At 37.9% G+C, this 25,108-nt stretch overlaps 3 protein-coding genes across 9 annotated transcripts; 1 reads left to right on the top strand and 2 right to left on the bottom strand.

Annotated features, from left to right (window-relative positions):
• Window positions 1–16: 16 nt before the first annotated feature.
• Window positions 17–2,115, top strand: LOC111202413 (heterogeneous nuclear ribonucleoprotein 1-like). The gene is made up of 6 exons (XM_022695260.2): window positions 17–248; window positions 339–379; window positions 440–603; window positions 786–897; window positions 978–1,147; window positions 1,295–2,115. Exons 1-6 carry the CDS (start codon window positions 193–195, stop codon window positions 1,841–1,843), a joined length of 1,092 nt encoding a protein of 363 aa, XP_022550981.1. The 5' UTR covers window positions 17–192; the 3' UTR covers window positions 1,844–2,115.
• Window positions 2,116–5,030: 2,915 nt separating this feature from the next.
• LOC111202411 (formin-binding protein 4) lies at window positions 5,031–9,294 on the bottom strand. 7 transcript variants are annotated; one of them, XM_022695252.2, is made up of 9 exons: window positions 9,077–9,294; window positions 8,736–8,825; window positions 8,128–8,255; window positions 7,320–8,050; window positions 6,065–7,230; window positions 5,891–5,973; window positions 5,621–5,790; window positions 5,389–5,515; window positions 5,031–5,287 (listed from the first exon to the last, which is right to left on the bottom strand). In XM_022695252.2, exons 1-9 carry the CDS (start codon window positions 9,156–9,158, stop codon window positions 5,204–5,206), a joined length of 2,661 nt encoding a protein of 886 aa, XP_022550973.1. In that variant the 5' UTR covers window positions 9,159–9,294; the 3' UTR covers window positions 5,031–5,203. The 7 variants fall into 7 exon arrangements, with proteins under 7 accessions (XP_022550973.1, XP_022550974.1, XP_022550977.1 ...); XM_022695253.2 differs by having other exon boundaries at window positions 8,128–8,425; window positions 8,494–8,825; window positions 9,077–9,254; XM_022695256.2 differs by having other exon boundaries at window positions 8,426–8,825; window positions 9,077–9,253.
• Window positions 9,295–20,817: 11,523 nt separating this feature from the next.
• Window positions 20,818–22,842, bottom strand: LOC111202410. The gene is made up of 6 exons (XM_022695251.2): window positions 22,593–22,842; window positions 21,923–22,374; window positions 21,668–21,818; window positions 21,492–21,584; window positions 21,316–21,403; window positions 20,818–21,224 (listed from the first exon to the last, which is right to left on the bottom strand). The coding sequence occupies exons 1-6, from the start codon at window positions 22,655–22,657 to the stop codon at window positions 20,934–20,936; spliced, it is 1,140 nt and encodes a 379-aa protein (XP_022550972.1). The 5' UTR covers window positions 22,658–22,842; the 3' UTR covers window positions 20,818–20,933.
• Between the last annotated feature and the right edge of the window lie 2,266 nt (window positions 22,843–25,108).

Below are 25,108 nucleotides of genomic sequence, written 5' to 3'. Positions count from 1 at the left end.
AAAGGAAAGTTAGTTTTTTTTTTCTTATATAAATAATACGAAGTATAGATAACTCAGAGATCTTCGATCGAATCAGCTCAGCAGCTCCTCCAACCAAAAAAACCCTAGCTCTTTCGTTTTCTCTCTCTCTCTCTCTCTCGATCTCTCTCTCGATCTTAATCTCGGGAGCTTCTCGATCGAATCGTAAACACGATGGGGTCCAGATCTCGCAACGAAAACTTTCAATCCGGCGATGGCGCAAGCCCAGGGTAACGTTATCTGCCTCTCTCCCTCCCCTCCTTTGTATCTTTCTATTGAACAGAGTTTGATGTTTCGGATTCGAATTTTGTGAATCGCAGGAAGATATTCATCGGAGGATTGCACAAGGACACCACTAACAGTAAGTCCCCCCTTCTTGTTTATGTGTATCTGATTCTGATTAGATCGGATTTGATTGCAGCTGAGTTCAATAAGCACTTTGGCAAGTACGGAGAGATTACAGACTCGGTGATAATGAGAGATCGACACACGGGCCTACCTAGAGGTTTCGGTTTCATCACCTTTGCTGATCCTTCTGTTGTTGATCAAGTCATCGAAGACACTCATACCTTCAATGGCAAACAGGTCTCTCTCTCTCTCTCTCTCTCTCTCTCTCTCTCTCTCTCTCTCTCTCTCTCTCTCTCTCTCTCTCTCTCTCTCTCTCTCTCTCTCTCTCTCTCTCTCTCTCTCTCTTTTTACTATGTTTATAACATTCTATGTGTAATCATGGATTTTAAGTTGATCAATACTTTTGTTTGTTGGACTAGGTTGAGATCAAGAGGACGATTCCTAAAGGTGCTGGTGCTGGTGGGAACCAGTCTAAGGATTTCAAGACTAAGAAGATTTTTGTCGGTGGTATACCCTCTTCTGTTACGGAAGGTATAAAGTGCATTGCTTTCTAATGAGAATGTTAGTGTTTTTTTTTGGTGCTTATTGTTTGTTTGTTTTTTGTTGTTTAGATGAGCTTAAGGACTTTTTTGCAAAGTACGGGACCATAGTGGAGCACCAGATTATCCGAGACCATGAAACGAACAGGTCTCGAGGTTTCGGTTTTGTGATTTTCGACAGCGAGGAGGTTGTCGATGAGTTGTTGTCTAAAGGAAACATGGTCGACATGGCTGACACTCAGGTAAGCTTTGTTTGAGTTAGGTCTTTAAAATTGTATGCTTGTTCCTTTTGTTGTACCCATTAGCTTAAGGAGGTTGTGACAGTTAGCTAGAAACACCCTTGCAGCCAGTAGCATAGCTCTAGGTTAATTAAGTTGCTTTGGTTGTAGGTGGAGATCAAGAAAGCCGAACCAAAGAAATCTTCGAACCGTTCACCTCCTTCTTATGGTAGTCACCCTAGAGGCCGTTCTTCCTTTAACGATAGTTATGGCGGACCTTACGGTGGACCTTACGGAGGTTTTGATGGAGGGTATGGTCCTCCTCCAGGTCCCATTAGGTCACATGGAGGTCCTCCTAGTAGGTTTGCTGCGGGGTATGGGTATGGTCGTGGAGGTGTAGGCCCTGAGTTTGGAGGAGGGTATGGTGGCTATGGGGGTGGTAGTTTAGGTTACAGGAGTGAACCACCCCTTGGCTATTCTAGTCGTTTTGGACCCTATGGAAGCGGGTTTGGTGGTGAGGGATATGGAGGCGGAGGCGGAGGTGGTGGAGGATATGGTCGTGGAGGAGGGGAAGGCTACGGGGGATATGGTGGAGGCCCAGGTTATGGTGGGGGGTTTGAATCAGGTGGCCCAGGTGGAAGTTATGAAGGAGCAGGTGGTCCTGGTCCATATGGCAGAGGTTATAGTAGCAGTAGTCGATACCATCCATATGCAAGATAGGCTCGAACCGTTCAGATCCTTTTTGGTAGACGCTATTTCTCTAGATTCTCGCGTAGGTGCTATTCTAGAGGAAAGTAGAGTTATCTCATGTAGCGGCAACATCAGGAAGGATTTGCTAAGGACAGGAAGAGCATCTAAAAAGTTCTTATTACCATATTAGAGACATCTTCTAGTTTGTGTGTGTTTGTTTGACTTAAGTTTTGCTTTTTAATCTCTCGACTTAGATTGTGTTATCTAGACTTTAGCATATTTGGGATTTGGAGTTTGGTTTATTTACTGTCATAAGAATAATCATCTCGTTAGATGATCAGTAACTCTCATCCCTTAGTTTGTGTTACCATAAGAAATAGCTTAAGAGCCTATGCATAAAGCGAATTCATCATTCTTTAGCGCTCAAGTTTGAAGTCTTTCTTTGGTCTAATCTTACCTTAGGTTTTGTGATTCCGAACTCTGATTAGAGTCCAGTTATTTATTTTTGAATACTAAAGCTAGAAACTAGGGCTTTTCTCAGGACAACTGTTAAAGCAAGTCTTACCTACATTTTAGAAGTACATATATTATCGTAATTCTTGGTTGTTTACTTGTTAAAATGTCAGAATACTGCTGTCCTACATGTCAAAAATAGCCCATTGCTGTTGACTTGGTCTTTGTTTCTTCGCGTGTTGCCAACAATGTTGATTTTGTTGTCTATAATTTTAGCATCCAAATGTGAGTTTAGCCTAAATTCCTGTACATTTTACATACTTCCGTAGTTACGCATGAAATTCAAACGGTTTGGAACTCTTGCATGTAATTCTGTTGAGGACTATCAGTTATTATTGATTGTAACTTGTAAACGATAGAGAAATTGACCCGATAAAGAAGTCTCATTTATTATGGAGCCAAGGTCATTCGAGTATAGCCCATAATTATCGAAAACAAGACTCGTGTGATAAAACTCTTCAAAGAAAAGCAAACATCTATTTCCGGCAAAGAAAACGACAATCTCGGATATTCAGGACTTGCAGAGGAATGATATGTAGATTGAAAATTCACTACCTTTGGATTATAGAAATCTATACACATAACTTAAATTAGAAGTTGAAAACAAAAAAAAAAACAGAAGAAAAAAAAAAGTAGATGGAAGGGAAAGACAGAGAAGAAGCCAAGAGGAAGAGGATGATGATGAAGATCAAACTTAAGGAGGCAGACCAATATAAAATAAGACGAGAAACTTATAATATGTCTCCACTTCATCAAACTTAAGGAGGCAGACCAAGATAAATATGTCTCCACCTGCACCTGGTGGCGGCTAGGCAGCGGGTATGGAAAAATCATCAAGCGTGAGGCAAACCTGTTTATGTGCACCAAGTCACCAACCTGACGGAGCTAGCCAAAGTGATTAGGAGGGTCAAAATCAGAATTTACATATTTTACAAGGGTCAATAAGCTATTTTTGCAATATTTTCAGTTTTTTTTCTTAAATATAAGTAAAAAAAAAATTACATTTATAAAATCCACATGGGTCAACTGACCCATATGCCAAAGGGCTGGTTCCGCCACATCTAGTAATGTCAAATGGGTGAGCTATAAATGGGTGGTCCGTGTCCAAATAGATATGGACCGAAATGGACAAGCCCATATTGAACCATAAATAATTTTTGTTCAAATGGGTGAACCCAACTACATCGGCCAAATTTGGGCTTAACCAGTTGGACAATAGGCGGCCCAATAGGATTAAATGTCTAGGGTTTGAGAATTGGGGAAAACACAATTTTTTTTTCTCACTAGTCGTGAGAGACAGAGAGAGCGCTTCTGCGATTCTTCTTCGATTCTTCTTTCTTCTTTGGTTCTCCTTCGATTCCTTTGATTCTCCTTCGATTTCTGAGGCCAAAAACAATCCTAATCCCTTCGATGGCCAGAAACAAGCTTTTGTTGTTGTGGGTCGAGTCAGCACTGGCATAGAAGCAAAACTAATGGTTGAAAATCTTTGATTAGTTCCCTAATTTTGGTTTGTTCTCGCACAAATCATGAAATGGTTAATTGTTCTCGATGAACTTTTCAGGTGCTTTACGGGTCTGGAGCTAGGAAGTTTGCGAGAAGCTGTTGCAGCTCTTGGTTGACCTCTCACGAAGGTATTGTTTCGTTATCTTCTCTTGAATTTGTTTGCTCGCAATAAACATGACAATAAGTTAATACAATTTTTGAACTGATGTGTAGATACGTTGGTTGTTTAATTAATAGAAAAACCAAAGTTGGTTTAGGTTGATATATCCTCGTACAACTATGGCTGAGCTGTTGATGGCTGTGTTATTTAATTAATACATAACTATATATATGTCTAACGTGTTGTTGTTATGTGGATGATGAAGTGTCTACTTATTGTTAACTGATGATTTCTCTTATTTGTTTATTCCAATAATAAAATCAATCAAAGACTTTCTTTTGTTTACTGCTGTCTAGTGTCGTATATAGAACCTGCTCGTATATAGTAACATATGTCATGTGACCTTTCCGTTAAGCTCGTATATAGAACCTGCTCGTAAAGATCTCATTGTTTTAAGCTTTGATTTTGATTAACTGATCCTTCATGCTTTCTCTTGTTTGTTAACTGATGCTTTTTCTTGTTTGTTCTCTTATATTAGTGCTGTTATGCTGGTTTTTTATTACATTGCTTTATTAGTATGTGAGGAAATCTGTTTCTGTCAGTTTTGGTTTCAGGGTTAACTCATTATCTTGACGCAATCTGTTTTAGAAATATGTCTTTTATAAAAGTATCAATAGCAAGTAGACAGGTTGAATTTGCGAGACCAAGAATATTAAATATTTTCTCTTGTTCTCTTTTGTGTAGATGAATCAGATACTTTGAACCTGAACGATGATGACTATTCGAGTGTTGAAGATATGATGGCTGAAAATGAAGATGAGCAGAATGCACAAACTGATTCTGTAACGAGTGCTGCTCAGGGTCTTTTTATTTTTATTTTTGCATCTTTAGAACTGAAATACATTGTTTACATTAAGTGGACACATGAACCCAACAAATCATGATACTATTTGGTTATGGTCTCATTTGGACTTGGTCCTATTTGGGCTTCGACCAAAAATGTCCAGCAAAAAACTGAAGCCCATTCAGACACACCCAAACCTGCCCAACCCGCCCTGACATCTCTTGGTTTGAGCATTGGGAAACTAAAGATAACGGGAATGTTAAAATGTGATCTCGCCTAAGATTTTGTCTCCAACAAATGAGACATGTAACACGCTGAGCTCTGTAATAGATTTACACTATAATGATGAGAAAATCTAGAATTACAAATGTATTCTAGAAATATAAGTAACAGTACAAAACTTTGGGTGAAGAAAAACAGATAACAGATTTCAGTTGGTGGGTCGTGTCCAAGAGGTTTCAGATGTTATCGTATTCCCATAGTAAGTTTTCTTGGTAGACTCGTCCCAATACGCCTGCAAGAGAGAGACGATCAAGTCGAGTTTGACAATGTTCTAGCGAGTGAGTTTCCTTCATTTACAGAACAAAACGCAAATGAACTTAATAATAATATTACCTGCCACCCTGAAGGGAGATGTGCTGAGAGTTTTGTCAGATCAGGTTTTTGTACCTTGTCGTCTTTCTTCTTAGGCTCATCGGCTTCACGTCCCGCTCTTTCTTTCCTCCTTTTTACTTTCTCACGCCTACGATGTCATCAAACACACAATGTTCCCATATTAAGTAAAGCTAAATCATGTTTTTAATGGTCGAAGTGACAAATGTTAGCATTACACCAAAGAGGAACTCACCAGTCACCACCGAGGGGTTGGAAGTTAGCATTGTCTTTAGCCTCTCCACTCGCTATCTGTCTGGATTTCCATTCTTCGATTTCTCGTCGTCTTTTTCTATCTAGGACCCCGTAATCATCTTCTTCCTCCTCTTCTTCACTATCGTTTAGCTCTTCTTTCGCAGCTTTCCACTGAGCACAAGTAGAGAGAGATACATTTAAGTTTTAGATTCAAGAAAATATAGGAAAAGGGTATGTCTGTGCGAGGAGGTTCAAGAGATAAACAACGTACCTTGTCCACCAAACTCGAAACCTTTTTATTAGACCTCAATGTGGATGTAGTAGCAGCAACTGTCCGCTTTTTAGCCCGTTTCACTGTTACCAAAAGCCAACGACAAAAACTCAGACCACACCCAAACTATGAATGTGATTAGAGAAGAACATAAGGTGAGTCGAAAGATCATACCTTTAGATTGACCCTTTGCTAATAGAGGCGCTCCACCTGTACCATCTGTGGATTGTGCAGCAGAGCTCAAAGATGCTGCTTCCCCAGAATCATTGGATTTGGAGTTAGGCTCTACAGCTTTAGAAGAATCGCTTGGGATGTTGTAGTTAGCAGAACCAGCTCCACCGTGATTCAGTGATGCCTCCGCAGAGACTGGAAAGAGCGGAGCTACGCCATTGAGATTGTAATAAGCTTCAACAGGAGCAACTTCACTTGTACCAGGAACAGTTTCATAGTAATATGCCGACTGGGGCAGAGAGACTTGAGATCCGTCGACTTGGCCATAGAACTGAGTGTTAGGAGCAGCAGCATTGGCAATATATTGATAACTGGACTCTGGATAGGTTAAGTTGTATTGAGCAGCATAATCAGCAGGTTGCTGAATATAAGATTGAGGTACGGTGTAGGTAACTCCCACAGAGTCACTGGACAATGGTGGAAGGGCATGATCGTTTTCAAGAGGAGGTGGAGGAGCTGGTTCACTAAAACTATCAGGCGGTGGTGGTGGAACATCTTCAACCTCAGAAGGCGGTGGTGGAACCCATTCTTCTCCCGGAGGTGGTGGAACATCTGCGTGAAGGTTGGATGGCTCTGTTTGATTACCATCGGAAGCATCTATCACTTGAACAGGAGACGATGAAACTGGTTCTTCAACCTCCATATCCACATCCATATCAACATCTTCCACAACTGAGGAGCCTACCTTCTGAATCTCATCTAAAGGAGTAACATTATCAGACTTCTCAGCTGGATGGCTTTGGGAGTGGGTGGGAGATCCATCACCATCCACTGATTCATCTGAATGAAGAGTTTTTCCCGATTGAACTAACTCTCCTTCTCTCCCACTGTCATGAGTTTCACTTGCTGTATTATCATCTGTGACCAACTTTTCTTTGGGAGAGCTATTGTTAGTTTCTGCAATTCCATCCATTACTGCAGATTTTGCAAGCTCGTAAATCTCATCGTTAACGCCGTCTTCCAGACGCTTGAGTTCTTTCTCAGTGTGGAGCCAAAAGGAAAGTAAAGGTGAGGTATCATATAACAGTGCCTTTACATCAGAATGTCTGACTTCAAGCTCCAGTATGTACTTTGATATCTGCTCATTGCTGTGAAAGTTTCCATGAGACCTATAAAATTTTAGAAATTAGAGAGTCATATTTCAAATAAGATTAATGGAACATGGGAAAACAAGAAGACACAAACAAGAATGGCTTACTTCTGCAGAGACCTCAGCTTCTCCAGTAAGCCTTCGCTTTGGCTCAACAGGCGAGAAGGGAGGTCAGTAGCCGCTCCTTGATCAACACTAGCCTGCATATGATCTGAATTTCCTGGCCCTGCAAGCTTCTCCTGACATGGTTGGTAATTAACAGCAGAGTCTATCTGACTTTCAACTTGATGACCATCAGTTCCTAAGCTTTTGGCATAATGATCTCCACTTTTGTTACTCCCACCCAGCTCAGCTGTTAGAGAGGTCGAACAATCAGTTCCTGTGTATACATTTTCCACGGGTTGTTGCAAATAGCTTGGTTCAACACCAGAACTCAAGGTGTACGCATCTGTAACAACATGCCCAGACTCATTGTATCCAGTCCCATATGCCGTAGCAGTTTGAGTCAATACAGCAGGAACTTCCCACAAAGTTTCTCCAGTTAGTGTGTTCCAGTAGTAATACTGATTGCTCTCCTCATGCAAAATCATCTTCCACTGCGAAGTAACATCCATGGGAGCATGATACTCCAAAGACACGGTGCCAGTTGCTTGAACTGAGGGACCCGTCTGCTTGTTTAGTCCACCCGAGGCTGTGGAGTAACTTGCTGTGACATAACCACTCCCCCCTTCAGCCTTAAAAAAAGAAGCAGAAGAATCCTCCGCTGTTTGTTGTTGGTCAACCATCTTGATAGTCGTGTCTGCACCAGATTTGACATTTGTATCTTTGTGTGCTTTAACCTGGTTTAAACAAAATTAATCAGGACTAACAGAGATAACATCAGTAAAGCCGGTTTATATAAGTTAATTACTGATACCTTCTCATTTTTATTGGCTAAAGAACTTTCGGCAGTGGCATCATCTGCCTTATCCTCTTTCTCATCTTCCACCTCCTCCTCATCACTATATTGTCCAAGTAAAAGCAAAGGGTTCTCTGTTTTCTGACCTGAAAACAAAAAGACTAAAGCGTCAAACTTTGGAATCTCAACTACATACATAACTAGCCTTCAGTTATATAAACTGATACGAAAAAGAATAGCTATGTGACATTTTTAGGTTGCATAAGTAAGTTATAAAAGGATGAAGAATAGCGTCGGGGAAGGATTTATCAGCGACCTGTCACAACAAATGACAAAGCCGTCAGTTAAAACGTTGCAAGCCAAAACAGCCAGAGACATACGAACCGCTATGAGCTACTTCCAGAAGAAAGCCCCCCACTAAGCTAGTAAGCTTGAAGCTGCAAACAATAGAGCAACTAATTCATAATATCACTGTGGCTTGGCCTGAACTGAATGTCATACGATGTCTCCAACACCACAGCCACTCTCTACTCTGAGAGCAACAAATTTTTGGGGGGCAAACAACATAACATGTGTCTAAGGGCGTTGCTACATTAGCTGAACTGAAGATAGCTGATGGAACCCACCTGAAGAAGAAGGTGACTTAGGTAACTCATTAGGCTCTGTTTGTTCCTTCTCATCTCCATCACAACGCACATCTGAGCCACCCAAATCTCCTGCACAAAAAGATATCAAAGAAATAGAGATATAACTACAATACTATTATTATATCTGGAAAACTCCTATAAGAATCTATCAACAGATAATCACAATCCCTAATCTTCATCAAATAGCTTCAGATTTCTTCAATACATAACCGAGATCGAGTTCTACAAATCAAATCATTCTAATTAGTTCAATTCCGAACGAACCAGTAGATTAAATCAATCAAAAGAGGTGAAAACGAAGAGAGGAAAAAAAAGCGTACCAGAGGGTTCCGCGAAGAGATCAAGCTTGACACGACGACTCGAATTATTAGCGGCGAAGCGACGCTCTTTCCTCTTCCCCATCAGATTTTCTACTCTCCCTACTGTCTATAAGCCTTAAAAGAATACAGAGGAAAGGCTTCTCTCCGCGTCTCAGAGAGAAGTGCGAAGAAGATGCAAATAAGGAAGAGGCGAGTCGCTGTGATGAGTTTAAAGAAAGAAAACTTTATCACACACCAAACGACATCGTTTTCCGGTAGCCGCCTTAGACGTTGTGCCGTTTTATTTTTTAATCGGATTCATGCCGTTTAAGAAGAAGAGTAGGGTCAATTGAGTTAAATTCGGCCCGGCCCATTTAAACTTTGGTAAAGGACAGTTTCTAATACATTTGTCCAAACTAAAAACTTGTTCGATCCCAGATACAAATAAATAGCTCTTTCTTGTTTTATTTAGTTTTGGTTAGAAAGAAAAAATCACTATCCTTATTGACCAAAATAAAATAAACAATCACTATCCTTTACAACAACATTCAAATGTAAATGTAATTGGAATTGTGTCATGACCATTCTTGCAAATATAATTACGCAAATTATAAATAAAATCAAACTTTAACATGGATAAATTTGTCTCCGACGGAATCTCAAAGAGAATGTTCTTGTTGTAGAAGGTATCACTGTCGAAAAAGATATTGATGTTAATGAGGTATATTGACTTTTTATGTGCTAATAGTTTGTAGAAAAAATAATGATTTGTCCATTTATTATATTCAATATCATACCACATATAATTTACAAACTATAAAACCGATCGATGATAATTGTGTGAGCTTCCGCATCCATAACTAAAAAAATGTTGTAGGTTTGATAGACCAAAATATAGTTTGATAAAACAACAGTCCTCAACATATTGGCTAAAAATTTAATGTTGATTTTTTGTCGACCATAATTAAAGTAACTAGATAATTAAAGTAACTAGATAACTTTTGTTACTTTATTTGTTGGACATAATCCTCCACAATGTCAATCGATAATGAATTGGTTAAGGTTACCAAAAAAAAGAAAAAAAAGTTGTTAGATATTAACAAACACCAGTCCTAAGCTAAATCAGTTTATATACACTTAAGCTAAATTAGTTTGTAATCACTTAACCCAAATTAGAGCATCATTCGGCCATGACCGGTTGAAAACCTTCTTCCAATAATAACGAAGTAGGGAAAACAACCAATGTCTTTGTTTATCGAAATGTTTTAATATCTTAGAGAAAGTTAAGCTATTATCCTTTGTTGTTGTAAATTTTGGCACAGTTTGTTACTTATACAATGCAATAACAAATCGTTATAACTAATACCTTACAAAATCATAATGATATTTTAATGTTGTCTGCATAATTTAAAAATCCTATGATAATTGGCTTGCATTTCATTATATATAATTTAGTGTACACCTATTGTGCATCACATGCCATAAATTCTTTTATGAAAGATATTGATTATGTCTAATTTATAACAAGGTTAATAAATACAACATCAACATTAAAATGATCAAATGGCATAACTTTCTTTTCTCACAATCACACTTTACAATACACTATTATTGCATGTATTTCTGGAATAACCTCTTCAATGTATCCATGTGCAGTCAGGAATGAATTGATTCGAAGTAGCTGTCATATCTATTTGGAAGAGTCTGATGGATATGTTCTCTATGTCTCATAACGCTATTTTATGACGGGACGTGAGAGCTCAAGTATTCTATTTAGCCTCTCCAAATATTTATACAAAGTTGAAATCTTCACTGAATACATATAATTAACAACTTAACCAAAATGAAATCATAAGTAAATAAACGAAAATGTCAAAATATACAGTTTTTTCTATCATAATTTGTTATAGTTTACCACATCTAACTGAATCAACATCTAATTGAGTCAGTTTAACTAGGTCTATTAGATATCAAGTTGATTAACCGTTTAATTCTTGGTTATGACAATTTCGTGACTTTTTTTTTCGATAAACCATTAGAATTTTATTAATAACATAAAGAGTTTACAAGGTATAAACTAGGGATGTTAATACGGGCTACCCGTACCCTTTTAGGCCCAGCCCGTTTAGACCATACCCGTTTAAAACCCGTTAACTGCATGCACTTTTAACCGCAAACCCGTTAGAGCCCATTTAATTATGAGCCCCTTTGAATTGGAGATACCCGTGAGCCCGTTTGTTTTTTTCTTTTCCTAATACAGTTCAGTTATTTTTTAAATATAGATTTGTTATTGTTTCTCTCTTTTGCTATGTTAATCCTAAGAAACTTATGATTAAGGATGTTGTTATTTTATAATGAATCCATAATGCTTACCTTTATCAGTTTTAATATTTATTAAACTTCTACATATGTGTTTGTAACTTGTAAGTTTAACGAATCTGAAATCTGAAGTAAAGCAAACAATTTTTGGAGCTTTACAATAACATGTAATGAACCTGTTTTAAAACTGTCTTTGAAGGTGAAAGACAACAAAACCCGACAATATATGTTCTAGAGCAAACCAACAAACTCATAAATTGAAAGATAACAAAACAGTTTTGCCATTAAACTTGTGTCTGAAATAAAAAAAAACTGCAAACCATAGAGAAACAACTATGGATAAACAAGATAGAAACCAACTTCACATCCTCTTTTTGTCTCAAACCAACAACGAGTTCTCCATCTACATGGAGCATTGCTCTAAAAAGAAATGACATTATTTATATCAGCATTACGTAAGGAGTTTACAATGGAGCATTACACCAAAGTGGTGAATAACTCTCGGCCAAAGACAAAAAAGTATCAGAATTGGACCATTCTCTATCTGACTAAACCAATGCCTAACAGGACATAAAAGACATAACATTTTACAGTCAAGGCCACAAACACATGACCTAACAAGACATAAAAGTATCAGAATTGGACCATTCTCTATCAAAGAACCGAGTAAGTAACAGTCAAGGACTCAAGGTTACCTCTTCACTGTCTCATTGCATGTTTGAATCTCGTGACCTTGAACTTTCTACTCTTGAGTTGTGTTAGAACTATGATGTTTATTGATTAAGATCCACCCAACCGCCCCTCTTAGACTTCACAAGTCGAAGTGCTAAGCCAATTACAATCTTCCTCAATCAAGGGCAAGCCCAAGACTCTCTAACCGCCTGCTATCCTCTCTCACTTGGGTCCTCTTATATACCAAGGCCCAAGTACAATCTCCTTATTCTCTAGTACTCGTAACAGAATAAATCCACGTCATCAAACTCCAACGGCCAACACTCTGTTCTTCCTCCTCTCCCTTTCTCTTCTCTTCCTCACATACACTCTCTGTAGCATATCAATACCCCTGTTCACGAGTTTCGGCTTGTCCTCAAGTGAAAAAGTTGGAAACTGATGTTTCACCTCGCTAGCTTTCAACCAAGACATCTCATGATCCGGAAGATTACGCCATTTGATCAACACTTCCAAGTGACCCTCTTCATCATAACGAGTATCCTGAATCTCCTCTGGTTCAATAACAAACTCACCATTATCATCCAACCGAGAAGGTAACTCCGAAACTGTTCTCGTACTCCCAATCACCGGTTTAAGCTGTGATTTGTGAAAGACCGGGTGAATGCGAGATGATTCAGGTAACTTCAGACGGTAAGCCACCTGCCCAATTCGCCCAATCACCTCAAATGGACCGTAGTACCTCGCAGCTAACTTTTGAAACACACGACGAGCCACAGAATGCTGTCGATACGGCCGTAGTTTCAGATAAACTGAAGCGCCTACCTCAAACTCCAAATCACGATGATGCTTGTCAGAGCTGTTCTTCATCAGCTCTTGTGCCCGTAAGAGATTGTCCTTAATCGACCCCAACATTCTATCTCTTTCCATGAACGCCGACTCCACTTCAAAATTTACAGTCGATCCTGATTCATATGAAAGCAAGTGAGGAGGATCACGACCATAAACAAGCTTGAAAGGGGTACACTTTAATGTCGTGTGATACGCCGTATTATACCACAGATCCGCCCAAGTCAAAAATTTTGCCCATGTCTTAGGATGTGTGGAAGCAAAGCAACACAGATAAGTCTCCAAACATCTATTCAAGACCTCAGACTGTCCATCTGACTGCGGATGACACGATGTACTAAAACGCAGCTTAGTTCCCAATAACTTGAAACACTCCTTCCAAAATTTGCTAAGAAAGATTCTGTCGCGATCCGAAATAATGGACTTAGGATAGCCATGTAATCGAATAATCTCTTGAGTAAACTTGTTTGCCACGTCCACACCGGTGAAAGGATGGCGTAATGTCAAGAAATGGCCATACTTGCTGAGCCTGTCTACTACCACAAGAATCACATTAACCCCTTGTGAAGTAGGTAATCCTTCAATGAAGTCCATCGCCACATCCTCCCAAATATGCACGGGTAACTCAATTGGCTGCAATAGCCCAGCAGGAGAAAGAGTCGAAGACTTATGCGTTTGGCACACACTACAAGCCGTTACATACTCCTGCACTCTCTTACGCATTTTCGGCCAGTAAAATAGGTCCCGGACCCGTTGTAATGTTCGCAAAACCCCAGCATGCCCCCCATGACACTGTCATGACATCAACTGAATGTACCTGGAATTGGCAGGAATGACGAGTTTGTTTTTAAAGAACAAACGCTCATTGACCAACGTAAACCCTGTTTCATTTGTTCTTCATTCTTGAATCTCCTTATCAACTTCTGAATAGTCTCATCCTTCTCAATTTCCTTATACAAATCTTGCAATTCCAAAGTAGAAGGAACCGTTAGTGTTAGCAAGTCCAGAGTCAGTCTTCCCTCATCAGTGTGATCAATCCTAGATAACCCATCTGCCACCTTATTCTCACTGCCAACCTTATACTCAATGTCAAACTCATACCCCAAGATTCTCGTAAGCCAACGCTGATAGTCAAGCGTCATCTCTCGCTGCTCCAACAAGTATTTTAGGCTCTGTTGATCAGTCCTCACAATGAATCTTCTACCCAAGAGATAATGCTTCCACTTCTGAATGGCCATCACAATTGCCATTAGTTCTCTTTCATAAATTGGCTTCTGTTGTTCCTTATGAGTTAATCCCCTGCTGAAATACGCTATTGGATGTTGATCCTGCATAAGAACTGCTCCCAACCCAATACCTGAAGCATCTGACTCCACGATGAACAACTTATTGAAATCTGGAAGTGCCAATACAGGAGCCGAGATCATTGCCTGCTTCAACTTATCAAACGCCCGTTGAGAAAATTCTGACCATAAAAACTGCTCATTCTTCAGTAATTCTGTCAACGGCTTAGCAATCGATCCATAGCTCTGAACAAACTTTCTGTAATAGCCAGTGAGACCCAAAAATCCTCGCAACTCCTTGACCGACTTTGGATTATGCCATTGTTTCACTGCTATCACCTTTTGGGGATCAGTTGAAACACCCTTGCTTGTAATCACATGTCCCAAATACTCCACTTTCTCTTGTGCAAACGCACACTTCTTCATGTTCGCAAACAGACGCTGCTCCACGAAATATCCAAAACCAGCTCCAAATGCTTCATGTGATCCTCCACTGTTTTGCTGTAAATGAGGATATCATCAAAAAATACCAGCACAAACTTCCGCAAATATTGTCTGAAAAGATCATTCATCAAGGCTTGGAATGTGGCCAGAGCATTAGTGAGACCGAAAGGCATCACTAAAAACTCAAATGACCATCATGCGTACGAAATGCAGTCTTCGCAATATCTTCTTCTTGCATTCGTATCTGATGATACCCAGCCCGCAAATCCAACTTTGAAAAGATCTTAGCTCCATGTAATTCATCAAACAGTTGATCAATCATTGGGATTGGGTACTTGTCTGGAACTGTAGCACGGTTCAATGCATGATAATCCACATAGAATCGATGTGAATTATCTTTCTTCTTAACCAACAGAACCGAACTTGAATACGGACTCTGGCTCGGTCTTATCAACCCTTCCTCTAACATCTCTTTAACCATTCTCTCCATCACTTCCTTGTGTGCGTGAGGATACCTGTAAGGTCTCACGCTTATCGGTTTAGAGCTATCCAACAACACAATTGCATGTTCCCGACCTCTGACTGGAGGCAACCCTACCGGTTTCTGAAATACCCTAGCATAGTGCTGCAACGTCTGAGCAATAGGTAGTGGTAACTCCTTCACTGTCTCACTCCTTTCCTCCAATGATCGTACCTCCATCTCAACTCCTTTGTGACACATCGTGTTATCTGCTGTGAATGATTTAAGAGATACGGTCTGAGCATGAAGCGATGGATCACCTCTTAAAATCACTGGTGCTCCCTCAGAGACAAAAGACCATTCATTCTGTTCCCAATCCACCATACATTTGCCCAACGTTCTCAACCATTCCACTCCAAGGATAATGTCAACATTACCCAACTCCAAAACCACAAAATCTGCTTCAAAAGACATAGACGGTAACCCTACAGTCACCTTCTGACACATTCATGTCCCCTGAACTGAGATTCCCGTTCCAAGCAAGACACGCAGATTCATATTCTCCGTAACCTTAAGCTTGGTCTTCTGTACTATCAAAGGTGAGATGAAATTATGAGTCGCACCGCTATCTATCATGACCACCACTGAATTCTTCTTTATCGCCCCCTTCAGTTTTGTTGTAGTGGAACATGACTGTCCTAAGAATGAACTCAAGGAAAGTGCCATCATCGAAGCTTCAGTATCCTCTGTTTCTTCCTCTACTTCAACTAGAGATTGATCCATTATCTCCATCTCCATTCCATCTACGACTGTCAAGACCTGGAGCATACGGTTGGGACACAAATGCTGCCTTGACCACTTATCATCACAGGTGAAGCACAGTCCCAAACGCTTTTTCTCTGCTATCCGAGCTTCAGTCAATCGTAAATGCGGTCTCTGTCCTCATGTCTCAGTCGGCTTCGCTTGCGTCGGCTTGAAAGTCCATCCTGAGCTACTCTTTCCAGAGGAAAAAGATTTGATAGACGTTGTTTTTGAATTGTCTTTCCTCTCTGCTTGTCGCTCTCTACACACCACCTTATATAAAACAATGTCTTCCATCTGATATGTTGTTGAAATCATTTCATCCAATTCAACTGGTTTGCACATCGTTACAACTTCTCTCATTTCAGGTTTTAACCCATTCATGAATATCCCTTCGAGCTGCGTATCTGTCAGACCAGTCATCAATGTTGATAGATCTTCGAAGGCATGGATATACTGAGCTGCAGTACCAGTCTGTTTAACCGCAAAGAATGGCTGACTAGGGTCCCTGAACTTCTCCTTACTGAATCACGCTATCAGTTTCTGTTTAAACTCCATCCAGCTTCTGAAACCTCTTCGATGTGATTCACAGTTAAACCAGCTGAGTACATCTCCTGCTAAACTTACTGAGACCACATCCAATTTAGCTCGGTCATCATAACCGCCAATCCTGAAAAAACGTTCTGCAAGAGCAGCCATCCATACGCATCACAACCATCATACACAGGTAATTCCACTCGTTTTAACATCCTCTCACGGTTACCAACAATCGAGGTTCGATCTACCGCATCCTCATTCCTAGAACTACGGCCAGGTTCCCAGTTTGCGTTATGTACCTGATAGTTAGGATGACGATACACTGGAGGTGATTCATCGGGAACGTCGATCTCTTTAGAGAGCTTCTTCTCCAACCGCGCACACATCTTCTCGTAACACGCTTCAATCCTTGATTCAATCGAAGCTTCGATTCGCGATTCCATCTCCTTTGCGTTTTTCTCCAGTTCAAAAAAAGATTCGGTGAACCGCCAATTCGTCTCGATCTGGACCGGCGACTGATCTCGCAACGTCGCCGCAAGCAAATCCAAGGTCACCGGAGGATCCGCTTGACCGTCGCCGGTGTCCTTCTTCCTCTTCGTCATTGTCGCGATGGTTCTCGATCCAGAGCGCTCACTCGCACCAATTTGTTAGAACTATGATGTTTATTGATTAAGATCCACCCGACCGTCCCTCTTAGACTTCACAAGTCGAAGTGCAAAGCCAATTACAATCTTCTTCAATCAAGGTCAAGCCCAAGACTCTCTAACTGCCTGCTATCCTCTCTCACTTGGGTCCTCTTATATACCAAGGCCCAAGTACAATCTCCTTATTCTCTAGTACTCTTAACAGAATAAATCCACGTCATCAAAATCTAACTGCCAACACTATGTTCTTCCTCCTCTCCTCTGTTCTCCCTTTCTCTTCTCTTCCTCACATACACTCTCTGTAGCATATCAAGCTGCTCACTGTTTTTCTGACATCTTCAGTGGCAATCTCATCAGTATCTTGGATGGTACCTACAATTTAAAATGCAAGTTAATCCAAGAATCATTTAACTATAAATCTGTTTGTGTAAATTTTTAAAACTACCTTCAAATTCTGCAAATCCTCTAAGCCAATTGCGAGCACAAAGCAAAGCTTGAACATTTTTTGGAAGAAGCCGGTTTAGGTATGGAGTCAAAATTCTACCTCCAATACTAAAGGCCGACTCAGAGGCAACCGTAGTAAGAGGGATGGTAAGCAAATCCCTCGCCATATCAGCTAAATCACTCAGCCTATGATGATTCTCTTTCCAATAACCTAAGATATCCAAGTTTGGATAATTTTTTCTGTTTACTCTTGGCTCCTCTAAATAAATATCTAAATGTGTCTTTGGGTTGTTCAGACCAGCTGCAATGCTTCTTTCTAACTTAAAAAGATCCTATACAATGAAGTTTCATATCAATAACTCAAAAAGATCCTATACAATGAAGATGCAAAGTCTGAACATTTACTTACATTGTCAAATTCTTCTTCAAGTGGTGATTCATTGACTATCTCATATGGAGTTTGTGAAGCTGAAGGACCTGATGAGCTTGCCCACTTTCTAGCTTAATAGTCTTTGTAGAGCTTCTCCAAGTTTTCCCTAAGTACTGCGATCTTTAAGGCAGAAGTAGTAGGATCCACAGTTTCATAAGCTTTTTCAAGAATCTCAATTTTCAATCTCAGATCTAGCACAGCTCCCATAGCGAGAATCAGATTATAATCCTCCCAGTACTTATCAAACTTAACTTGCATTGGATGAATCATTTCTCTTATCCCATCATCATCACAGTGAGCATATTTCTTCAACAATCTTTCTATCCTCCACACTTCTGTGAAATAAACATTTGATGTAGGATACTTAGAACCAGAAAAATATGTAGTAATGACACTAAAAGGCTTCAACAGCTCGCATATCCTAACCCCTCGGTTCCAGTCAGCCTCCGAAGGCAACGACTTGTAATGTGTATCAAAAGATGCCATGCTTTCAAAAGCTGCTCTGAACTTCAATGCTCGGACTAGCATCTGGTATGTAGAGTTCCATCTAGTCAGAAGATCAAGAGATAGACCTGCTCCGTCTATGATCCCAACTCTTTCAACACAAGCTGCAAAAGACTGTATTCTTTGTTGAGATGCTTTTACATATCTGACACTTTCCCTAATGTCATGCAAGAGATCTTTTGCTAACTCTAAACCGTCTTTCACTATCATATTAAGATGTGAGCACAACATCGCACATGCATAAACTTCCCATCACATAACAAACCACTGCCACCCATCATCTGAAGTTGCCCTTTAAGTATTCTCAGCATACTATCATTGTTGGTAGCGTTATCCAGAGTGAAAGAGAATACATTTTCCTCCAAACCCCAATCCTTCAAACACTCAATAATAGTGCTAGCAATTTCTCCACCAGTGTGTGGACACTTCAGAACGCAAAAGGCTAAAACCTTATTGTTCAATTTCCAGTCATCATCAATGAAAGAGGCAGTCAAACAACGATAACCCATGGTAGTGGGACGAGCTAGCCACAAATCTGAAGTAAAGCAAACTCTACCTTGATGCTTTGCAAACACATTCGTAAGCTTTTCCTTTTCTATTTCATACCTTCTAAAGACATCAGCGACAGCAGTTTGTCTACAAATTGGCTTACAATCCGGATTGAGATACAAACTCCTTGCTCTTACCTTTTCATACTCAGCATATCTAAACGACAAATCATGATAGATTATGATCTCGCTAGTCATCTCTCTATCAACTTTATGATCATATGGAACCCTATCTACCTTCTTAGGCTTTTATGGACAAGTTTCTAAATGGCGATGCAAGTGTTGTGTGCCATGTGTTGTAGTATTGACCACTAGGTTTCTACCACAATAGTTACACTGACCTCTTTCCTTGCCATCACTTTCAACTCCAACTGATGTAAAATCGTTCCAAACTGTAGAAGTTAAGCGCCTCTTGCGTGGTTTTGTTGCTTGAGTTGTTTCAGTTACTTGTGTGTCACTTGGTTCTTGTTCTTGCATCTCCGTTTCTTCCTCACTCACTGCATTTTCCTCATTCAAAGCATCTTCTTCATTCATGTTCATGTATTCCTCTTGAGCCTCAAGGATTGCAATTGTGTTGAGAGAATCTAAATCCATCCTGAAAATACACAAAAATGTTAAGATGAGACTCTTCTTCACTCCCTAAGAGACTAAGATATTCAGCAAGGACGGTGCATGATGTGTAAAAGTACGAGTAAGAGTCATGAGATGTATATACCTTAAGGACGAGCTGGTGATCCTTGCCGAGTTGGATCGTATACTTCTTCCTCAGCTGGTGATCCTTTGCCGATATCTGAAACCCAGAATCAAAATCAGAGGAAGAGTTGTTTCAGAGATTGCTCTCGAAGAAGATGAAAAAATGTCAAAACCAGTAGCTTACCGTAGCTTAATGAAGAAAACGAAGAGACCCTTTTCTCGATTTCTCAATTTTGATTCATATAACTTTTCTCGATTTCTCAAATTCGATTGACTGAGAACTTGAAGAGGATACGATCTAAGAAGAGCGAAGGCTTGAGAAAGATGTAAAGTGAAACCTAACGACGTCGTTTTCTCTATTTTTTTATAAAAAAAAAAAATAAACGGATAACGGGTTAGAAATTTTATATTCAGACTCCGCACATTTATTAAATGAACCTTAATGGGTAACCCGGTATGAACCCGTTAAGTTTTACATACAAATAAACGGGTAACGGACCAGAAATTTTATACAGAGCCCGTTAGAACCCGCGGGGTTGAAGCCCGTATTAACATCCCTCGTATAACACAATTTTAATACAACCATTAATCTAAATATATATATTAAATTTTTTAATGAATATTAGAGAATAAACATGTTTTCTTTACGGAAACCTTATAGACTAATTATATAAATTTGCTATGATTCTCTTTCACATATTTTTTACTGGATATCACTTTCTTGACAAAACCTCCAAAATGCAGTTTGCATTACTTTGATAAATAAAACTAATTTAAATTTTGTTGTTAATGTAATCTAGACCTTGTCTTCTCATTGTAATAAAAAGTTCGATGATTCCATCAAAATTCCTTTGTGCTCATTATATATAAATGCTGACTCAGGAATTTTCGTCCACTTCGCTTCTGATATCATCTTCACTAGATTGATTTGTTGTGATTTTCAATGCAGCATGAAATTAGAGATAACGACTTGCTTTTATTTTTTTTCACAGAGATTACAAATAACGTTCAATCTTCGTTGACTGGATGAAATTTGCCCGTCATCAGGTCACCAACTTCCTTGACCTTCAGGCATTTTTATCAGAAAAATCCGAACTGAAAAATTTTTGACCTCTTTTTTTTCTGAAACACACTGGATGAAACTTACATAAGTGAATTTATTGATACGGAAAGTGTGGATCAAACTCTACTCGAACATAAACTGGAAAGAAATTCAAAACAAATAGAAAACCTAGGGACCAAAACCATAAAATTTATCTGGAGTCTGAGGACAGTGGAGATTCTAGCCTCTTCATAAGCTGAGAGACAACACCCCAGTTGAATCCCCTGTACTGAAGCCACCGTATAACTCTAGCTTTACGGTTTTCTACAGGCAAGTCTCTGCCTTGGAGCCACCGCTTTGACGCCTGAACATAAAGCTGATCCAACGCTTCCTTGGACATCCCGTGACTCGGTTCCGTCTCTTTGCATTGGTTGTCTTTCTCAAAAACAAGCTTTATGGCCGCATCTGAATCCTCGTTGCTTACGCCTTTCTTAAACAATGCCTGATCCAATATTTAAAGTACACATTTTGCTTTTAAGTACATCATGTGATTGTAACTATGTGAATGGCAAAAGTGGAAAGAAGCTTTATACTTGCTTGATCCGCCTAGGTCCCCAACTTAGGGAAGACCATCTAGACCGTGTGAATGCTTCCGCGTAGAAGTTGTCATTGATGAAACCTCTAATAACACACACAAAACAAAATGTTCATGTAATCAGTAAAGTGGATACTTAATGAAAACAAAGAAGCAGAGAGGAATCTTTTTTACCGATGCTGAAAGTCACTGATCACTTTGTCAACGATTTCAAGAGGATATTTCTTTCCAATGAGCTTCTTCTTCAGCTCAGCTGCTGTATATGCTCTTGAGGCCATTGCAGAAAAATAAAAAAAGAAGTAAGAAGATAGAAATCAATACACTTTAAACTGAAGCAAATAAAGCCTAACCTTAAACCAAGATAACGAATAGCCATGTTCTCTGCCTCTTGTGTTTCTTTGCTGCTCTTGGCCGTCTCAGCATCCATGTATAGTTTGATTTCATCATAAGCTTGTTTGTGTTGTCTCGTCGATCTAACATCGTCACTGCTTTCTTCCAACTCTGCAAAGAAATCGCAGAAAACGTAGGTTACTCATTAGTGATCTAGTCTTTACTCTCAATAAATAAGATATTGAACTATCACAACTGAGGTTACATAATAATACCTTCTTCAGAGTCATCACAAGACACATTCCTGAACGTTCCAGAATCGTTTTTAACCTTCAGGTGCGAATGCGTGCCAGCTCCAGCCTCTGTAAAGTTGCTACCTTTAGGGCCCGGTACACAATGATCCCATCTACCAGCAGTCATACCCTTCTCCAAGCTCATAGTACCTTCATTAGAGCCATGGAGAGACACATTGATGTAACTCTCAGCATCGTTTCTCTCTTGCAGATCCATATATATCTCCTCCCTGTCATCCTTTGCTTTAGACCCTGATGCACTAGGATCCCATCTACTAGCATTTTCACCCTTGTCAGAGCTATCAAGAAGCTGAGATTTCAATTCTTCACTAATCTCCCGGAGCTTCTTCGGAACATACCTACTCAGTCCAGAGGAATTGTAATCGCGCTTATCAGAACACAAGATTCTTGGCGGCAACGAGTGTTTATTCAACCTAAAGTGAAAAAAAAACTGAGGATTTCAACTTGGTGGTAACAATCAATCACACGTGAAAGTAGTGAGATCACAGAAGAAGATAAAAAGCTTTATCCATTTCCCAGAAACCAGTACTACCCACGATTCAATTCTCTCAAAAGTCATAAACTTTGAAACAAAAAAAAAACGTAGAGGGATCATAATAAGAAGATAAAGAAAGAATTAAATTAAACTCACAATGGAATCACGAGCACGCGGTGGTGTTGAATGCCAATCGATAACCTAAACCCTAGTTTCAACATCTCCCCCAATTGGGAATCTCACAGAACCGTCGCAAAGTAGCTAAAACCCTAAAGCTCGTTATTTTGGTAATCAATTCTAGCGGCTAGAATGCGCGTGCGTGGATTATGAAATTGCTATTGTGCGCCCGATCATCCCTTGTTTACGTGGGTCCCATCACATAGATGCCGGCGGGTAGTACTAGCGGATAACAAGTAATCATTAGTTGAAGAAACTGATATATACATCGAATAGAGAGAGAGAAACAATTCCATTTCTACGAAATCCTTGGTCTGCTTACGCAACAACATTATTGTCATGAGGACATTTATGGTCTCTCGCAGTTGCACCAGTGCTATCCCTTATATATTAATTGAGGAACATTTGAAAAGATGTAACCTCAATTTTGTATTAATTAAAAGAGGCCCCAATGCATAGGTGGCACTCAATTAGGTAGTCAATTACATTCAATTGAAAAATAAGTAGGTCCACATTCGATTTTTATATGTTGTTAGATACATAAGTTGGTCAAACTATATGATATAATGATATGATATGATATTTTCTTTCCTTAAATAAAACCTACGGAATTACCATAAATGACTAATATATATATGACAATTAATGAGTTTAATAATAAAGATTTGATAACAATGTATATCTCCTCCATCATTTTTTGTTTAATTTTATATTATTAAAATAAATTAAACAATCAAATTAGCTATAAAAATAAAATTTAGATTTTTTCGTATATGTTATATTTTGAATTTTTAAAAACGACAATAAATGACTAAAACTATTAAAATTATTATGTTAAAAATTAATGATCAATTGGTTTAACATTTTTATTATAAGAAGATACACATGATTTTAAAACCATATGAGTAAAAAATATCATTTAATAATAAAATAAATATATATATATATATATATAATAAACACTATATACCATAAGATTACATAAATATTTTAATATTAAAACTTTCAATGAATTTTCAAGAACATTTATAAATTATAAATTTATTAAAGATTTTAGATTGAAAATTTTATTATCGATGATTTAAATATTTTGTTATAAAACGATATGAACGATCATAGAACTGTATGATTATAAATTCTTATTTAATAAATAACTATACAAAATATACTATTCCTAGAAAAATAGGTTGGTTCATCTTAACTTATATTACACTTTTTATTAAACTAACTATCGAATTGATAAATAACGTACCAAAAAATATTTTGCACTTTCCTTAAATAAAAGCTACGAAATTACCTAATATGATTAACGTATATGTGAAAATTAATTATAATGAATAATAAATATTTGATAACAATTTTTGTATCTTAGTTCTTTTTTTAATTTTATATTATTAAAATATATTTAAAAATCACATTAAATATATAATAAAAACATTTATAATTTTTCTTATATGTTATATTATGAATTTTTCAAAACGTCTATAAATTATTAGAAATTTGAATATCCCCACTCTGAAAATTTTGTGATCAATAGATTATTTTTTTTGTCATAATAAGTTACAAATGATCATAAAATTGTATTAATATGAACTTTTATTTAATATTATAAGAAGATACACATTATTTTAAAACCATATGAGTAAAAAATATCATTTAATAATAAAACATATATATTTATATATATATATATAGATTATACTATATACCATAAGATTACATAAATATTTTAATATTAAAACTTTCAATGAATTTTCAAAAACATTTATAAATTATAAACTTATTAAAGATTTCACATTGAAATTTTTGTTATCGATTATTTAAATATTCAGTTATAAAATGATATGAATGATCATAGAACTGTATGATTATAAATTCTCATTTAATAAATGACTATATAAAATATACTATTCTTAGAAAAATAGGTTGGTCCATCTTGACTTACATTATATTTTTTATTAAACTAACTGTCTAATTGATAAATAATCTACCAAAATTTTTTTTGCACTTTCCTTAATTAGAAGCTACGAAATTACCTAATATGATTAACGTATATATGAAAATTAATTATTATGAATAATAAATATTTGATAACAATTTTTGTGTCTTAGTTCTTTTTTTTAATTTTATATTATTGAAAGATATTAAAAAATCACATCTCCTATATATTAATTGATAAACATTTGAAAAGATGTAACCTCAATTTTGTATTAATTAAAATAGACCCTAATGCATAGGTGGCACTCAATTAGGTAGTCAATTACATTCAATTGAAAAATAAGTAGGTCCACATTCGATTTTTATATGTTGTTAGATACATAAGTTGGTCAAACTATATGATATAATGATATGATATGCTATTTTCTTTCCTTAAATAAAACCTACGGAATTACCATAAATGACTAATATATATATGACAATTAATGATTTTAATAATAAAGATTTGATAACAATTTATATCTCCTCCATCACTTTTTGTTTAATTTTATATTATT

Source organism: Brassica napus, chromosome C1 (assembly GCF_020379485.1).
Source record: "Brassica napus cultivar Da-Ae chromosome C1, Da-Ae, whole genome shotgun sequence".
Taxonomy (NCBI): domain Eukaryota; kingdom Viridiplantae; phylum Streptophyta; class Magnoliopsida; order Brassicales; family Brassicaceae; genus Brassica; species Brassica napus.
This window is presented reverse-complemented; position numbering and strand designations above follow the sequence as displayed.

Excerpts from the sequence above, each read along its gene's own strand:
- LOC111202413 (XM_022695260.2), top strand. The coding sequence starts at position 193 with ATGGGGTCCAGATCTCGCAACGAAAACTTTCAATCCGGCGATGGCGCA. Across the intron at positions 604-785 it reads ATACCTTCAATGGCAAACAG|GTTGAGATCAAGAGGACGAT; the intron begins GTCTCTCTCTCT and ends TTGTTGGACTAG. Across the intron at positions 1,148-1,294 it reads TCGACATGGCTGACACTCAG|GTGGAGATCAAGAAAGCCGA; the intron begins GTAAGCTTTGTT and ends CTTTGGTTGTAG.
- LOC111202411 (XM_022695252.2), bottom strand. The coding sequence starts at position 9,158 with ATGGGGAAGAGGAAAGAGCGTCGCTTCGCCGCTAATAATTCGAGTCGT. Across the intron at positions 5,791-5,890 it reads TTTCGAGTTTGGTGGACAAG|TGGAAAGCTGCGAAAGAAGA; the intron begins GTACGTTGTTTA and ends ACTTGTGCTCAG. Across the intron at positions 5,288-5,388 it reads ATCTCCCTTCAGGGTGGCAG|GCGTATTGGGACGAGTCTAC; the intron begins GTAATATTATTA and ends TCTCTCTTGCAG.
- LOC111202410 (XM_022695251.2), bottom strand. The coding sequence starts at position 22,657 with ATGTTGAAACTAGGGTTTAGGTTATCGATTGGCATTCAACACCACCGC. Across the intron at positions 21,585-21,667 it reads ATTCGTTATCTTGGTTTAAG|AGCATATACAGCAGCTGAGC; the intron begins GTTAGGCTTTAT and ends AATGGCCTCAAG. Across the intron at positions 21,225-21,315 it reads GACCTAGGCGGATCAAGCAA|GCATTGTTTAAGAAAGGCGT; the intron begins GTATAAAGCTTC and ends ATATTGGATCAG.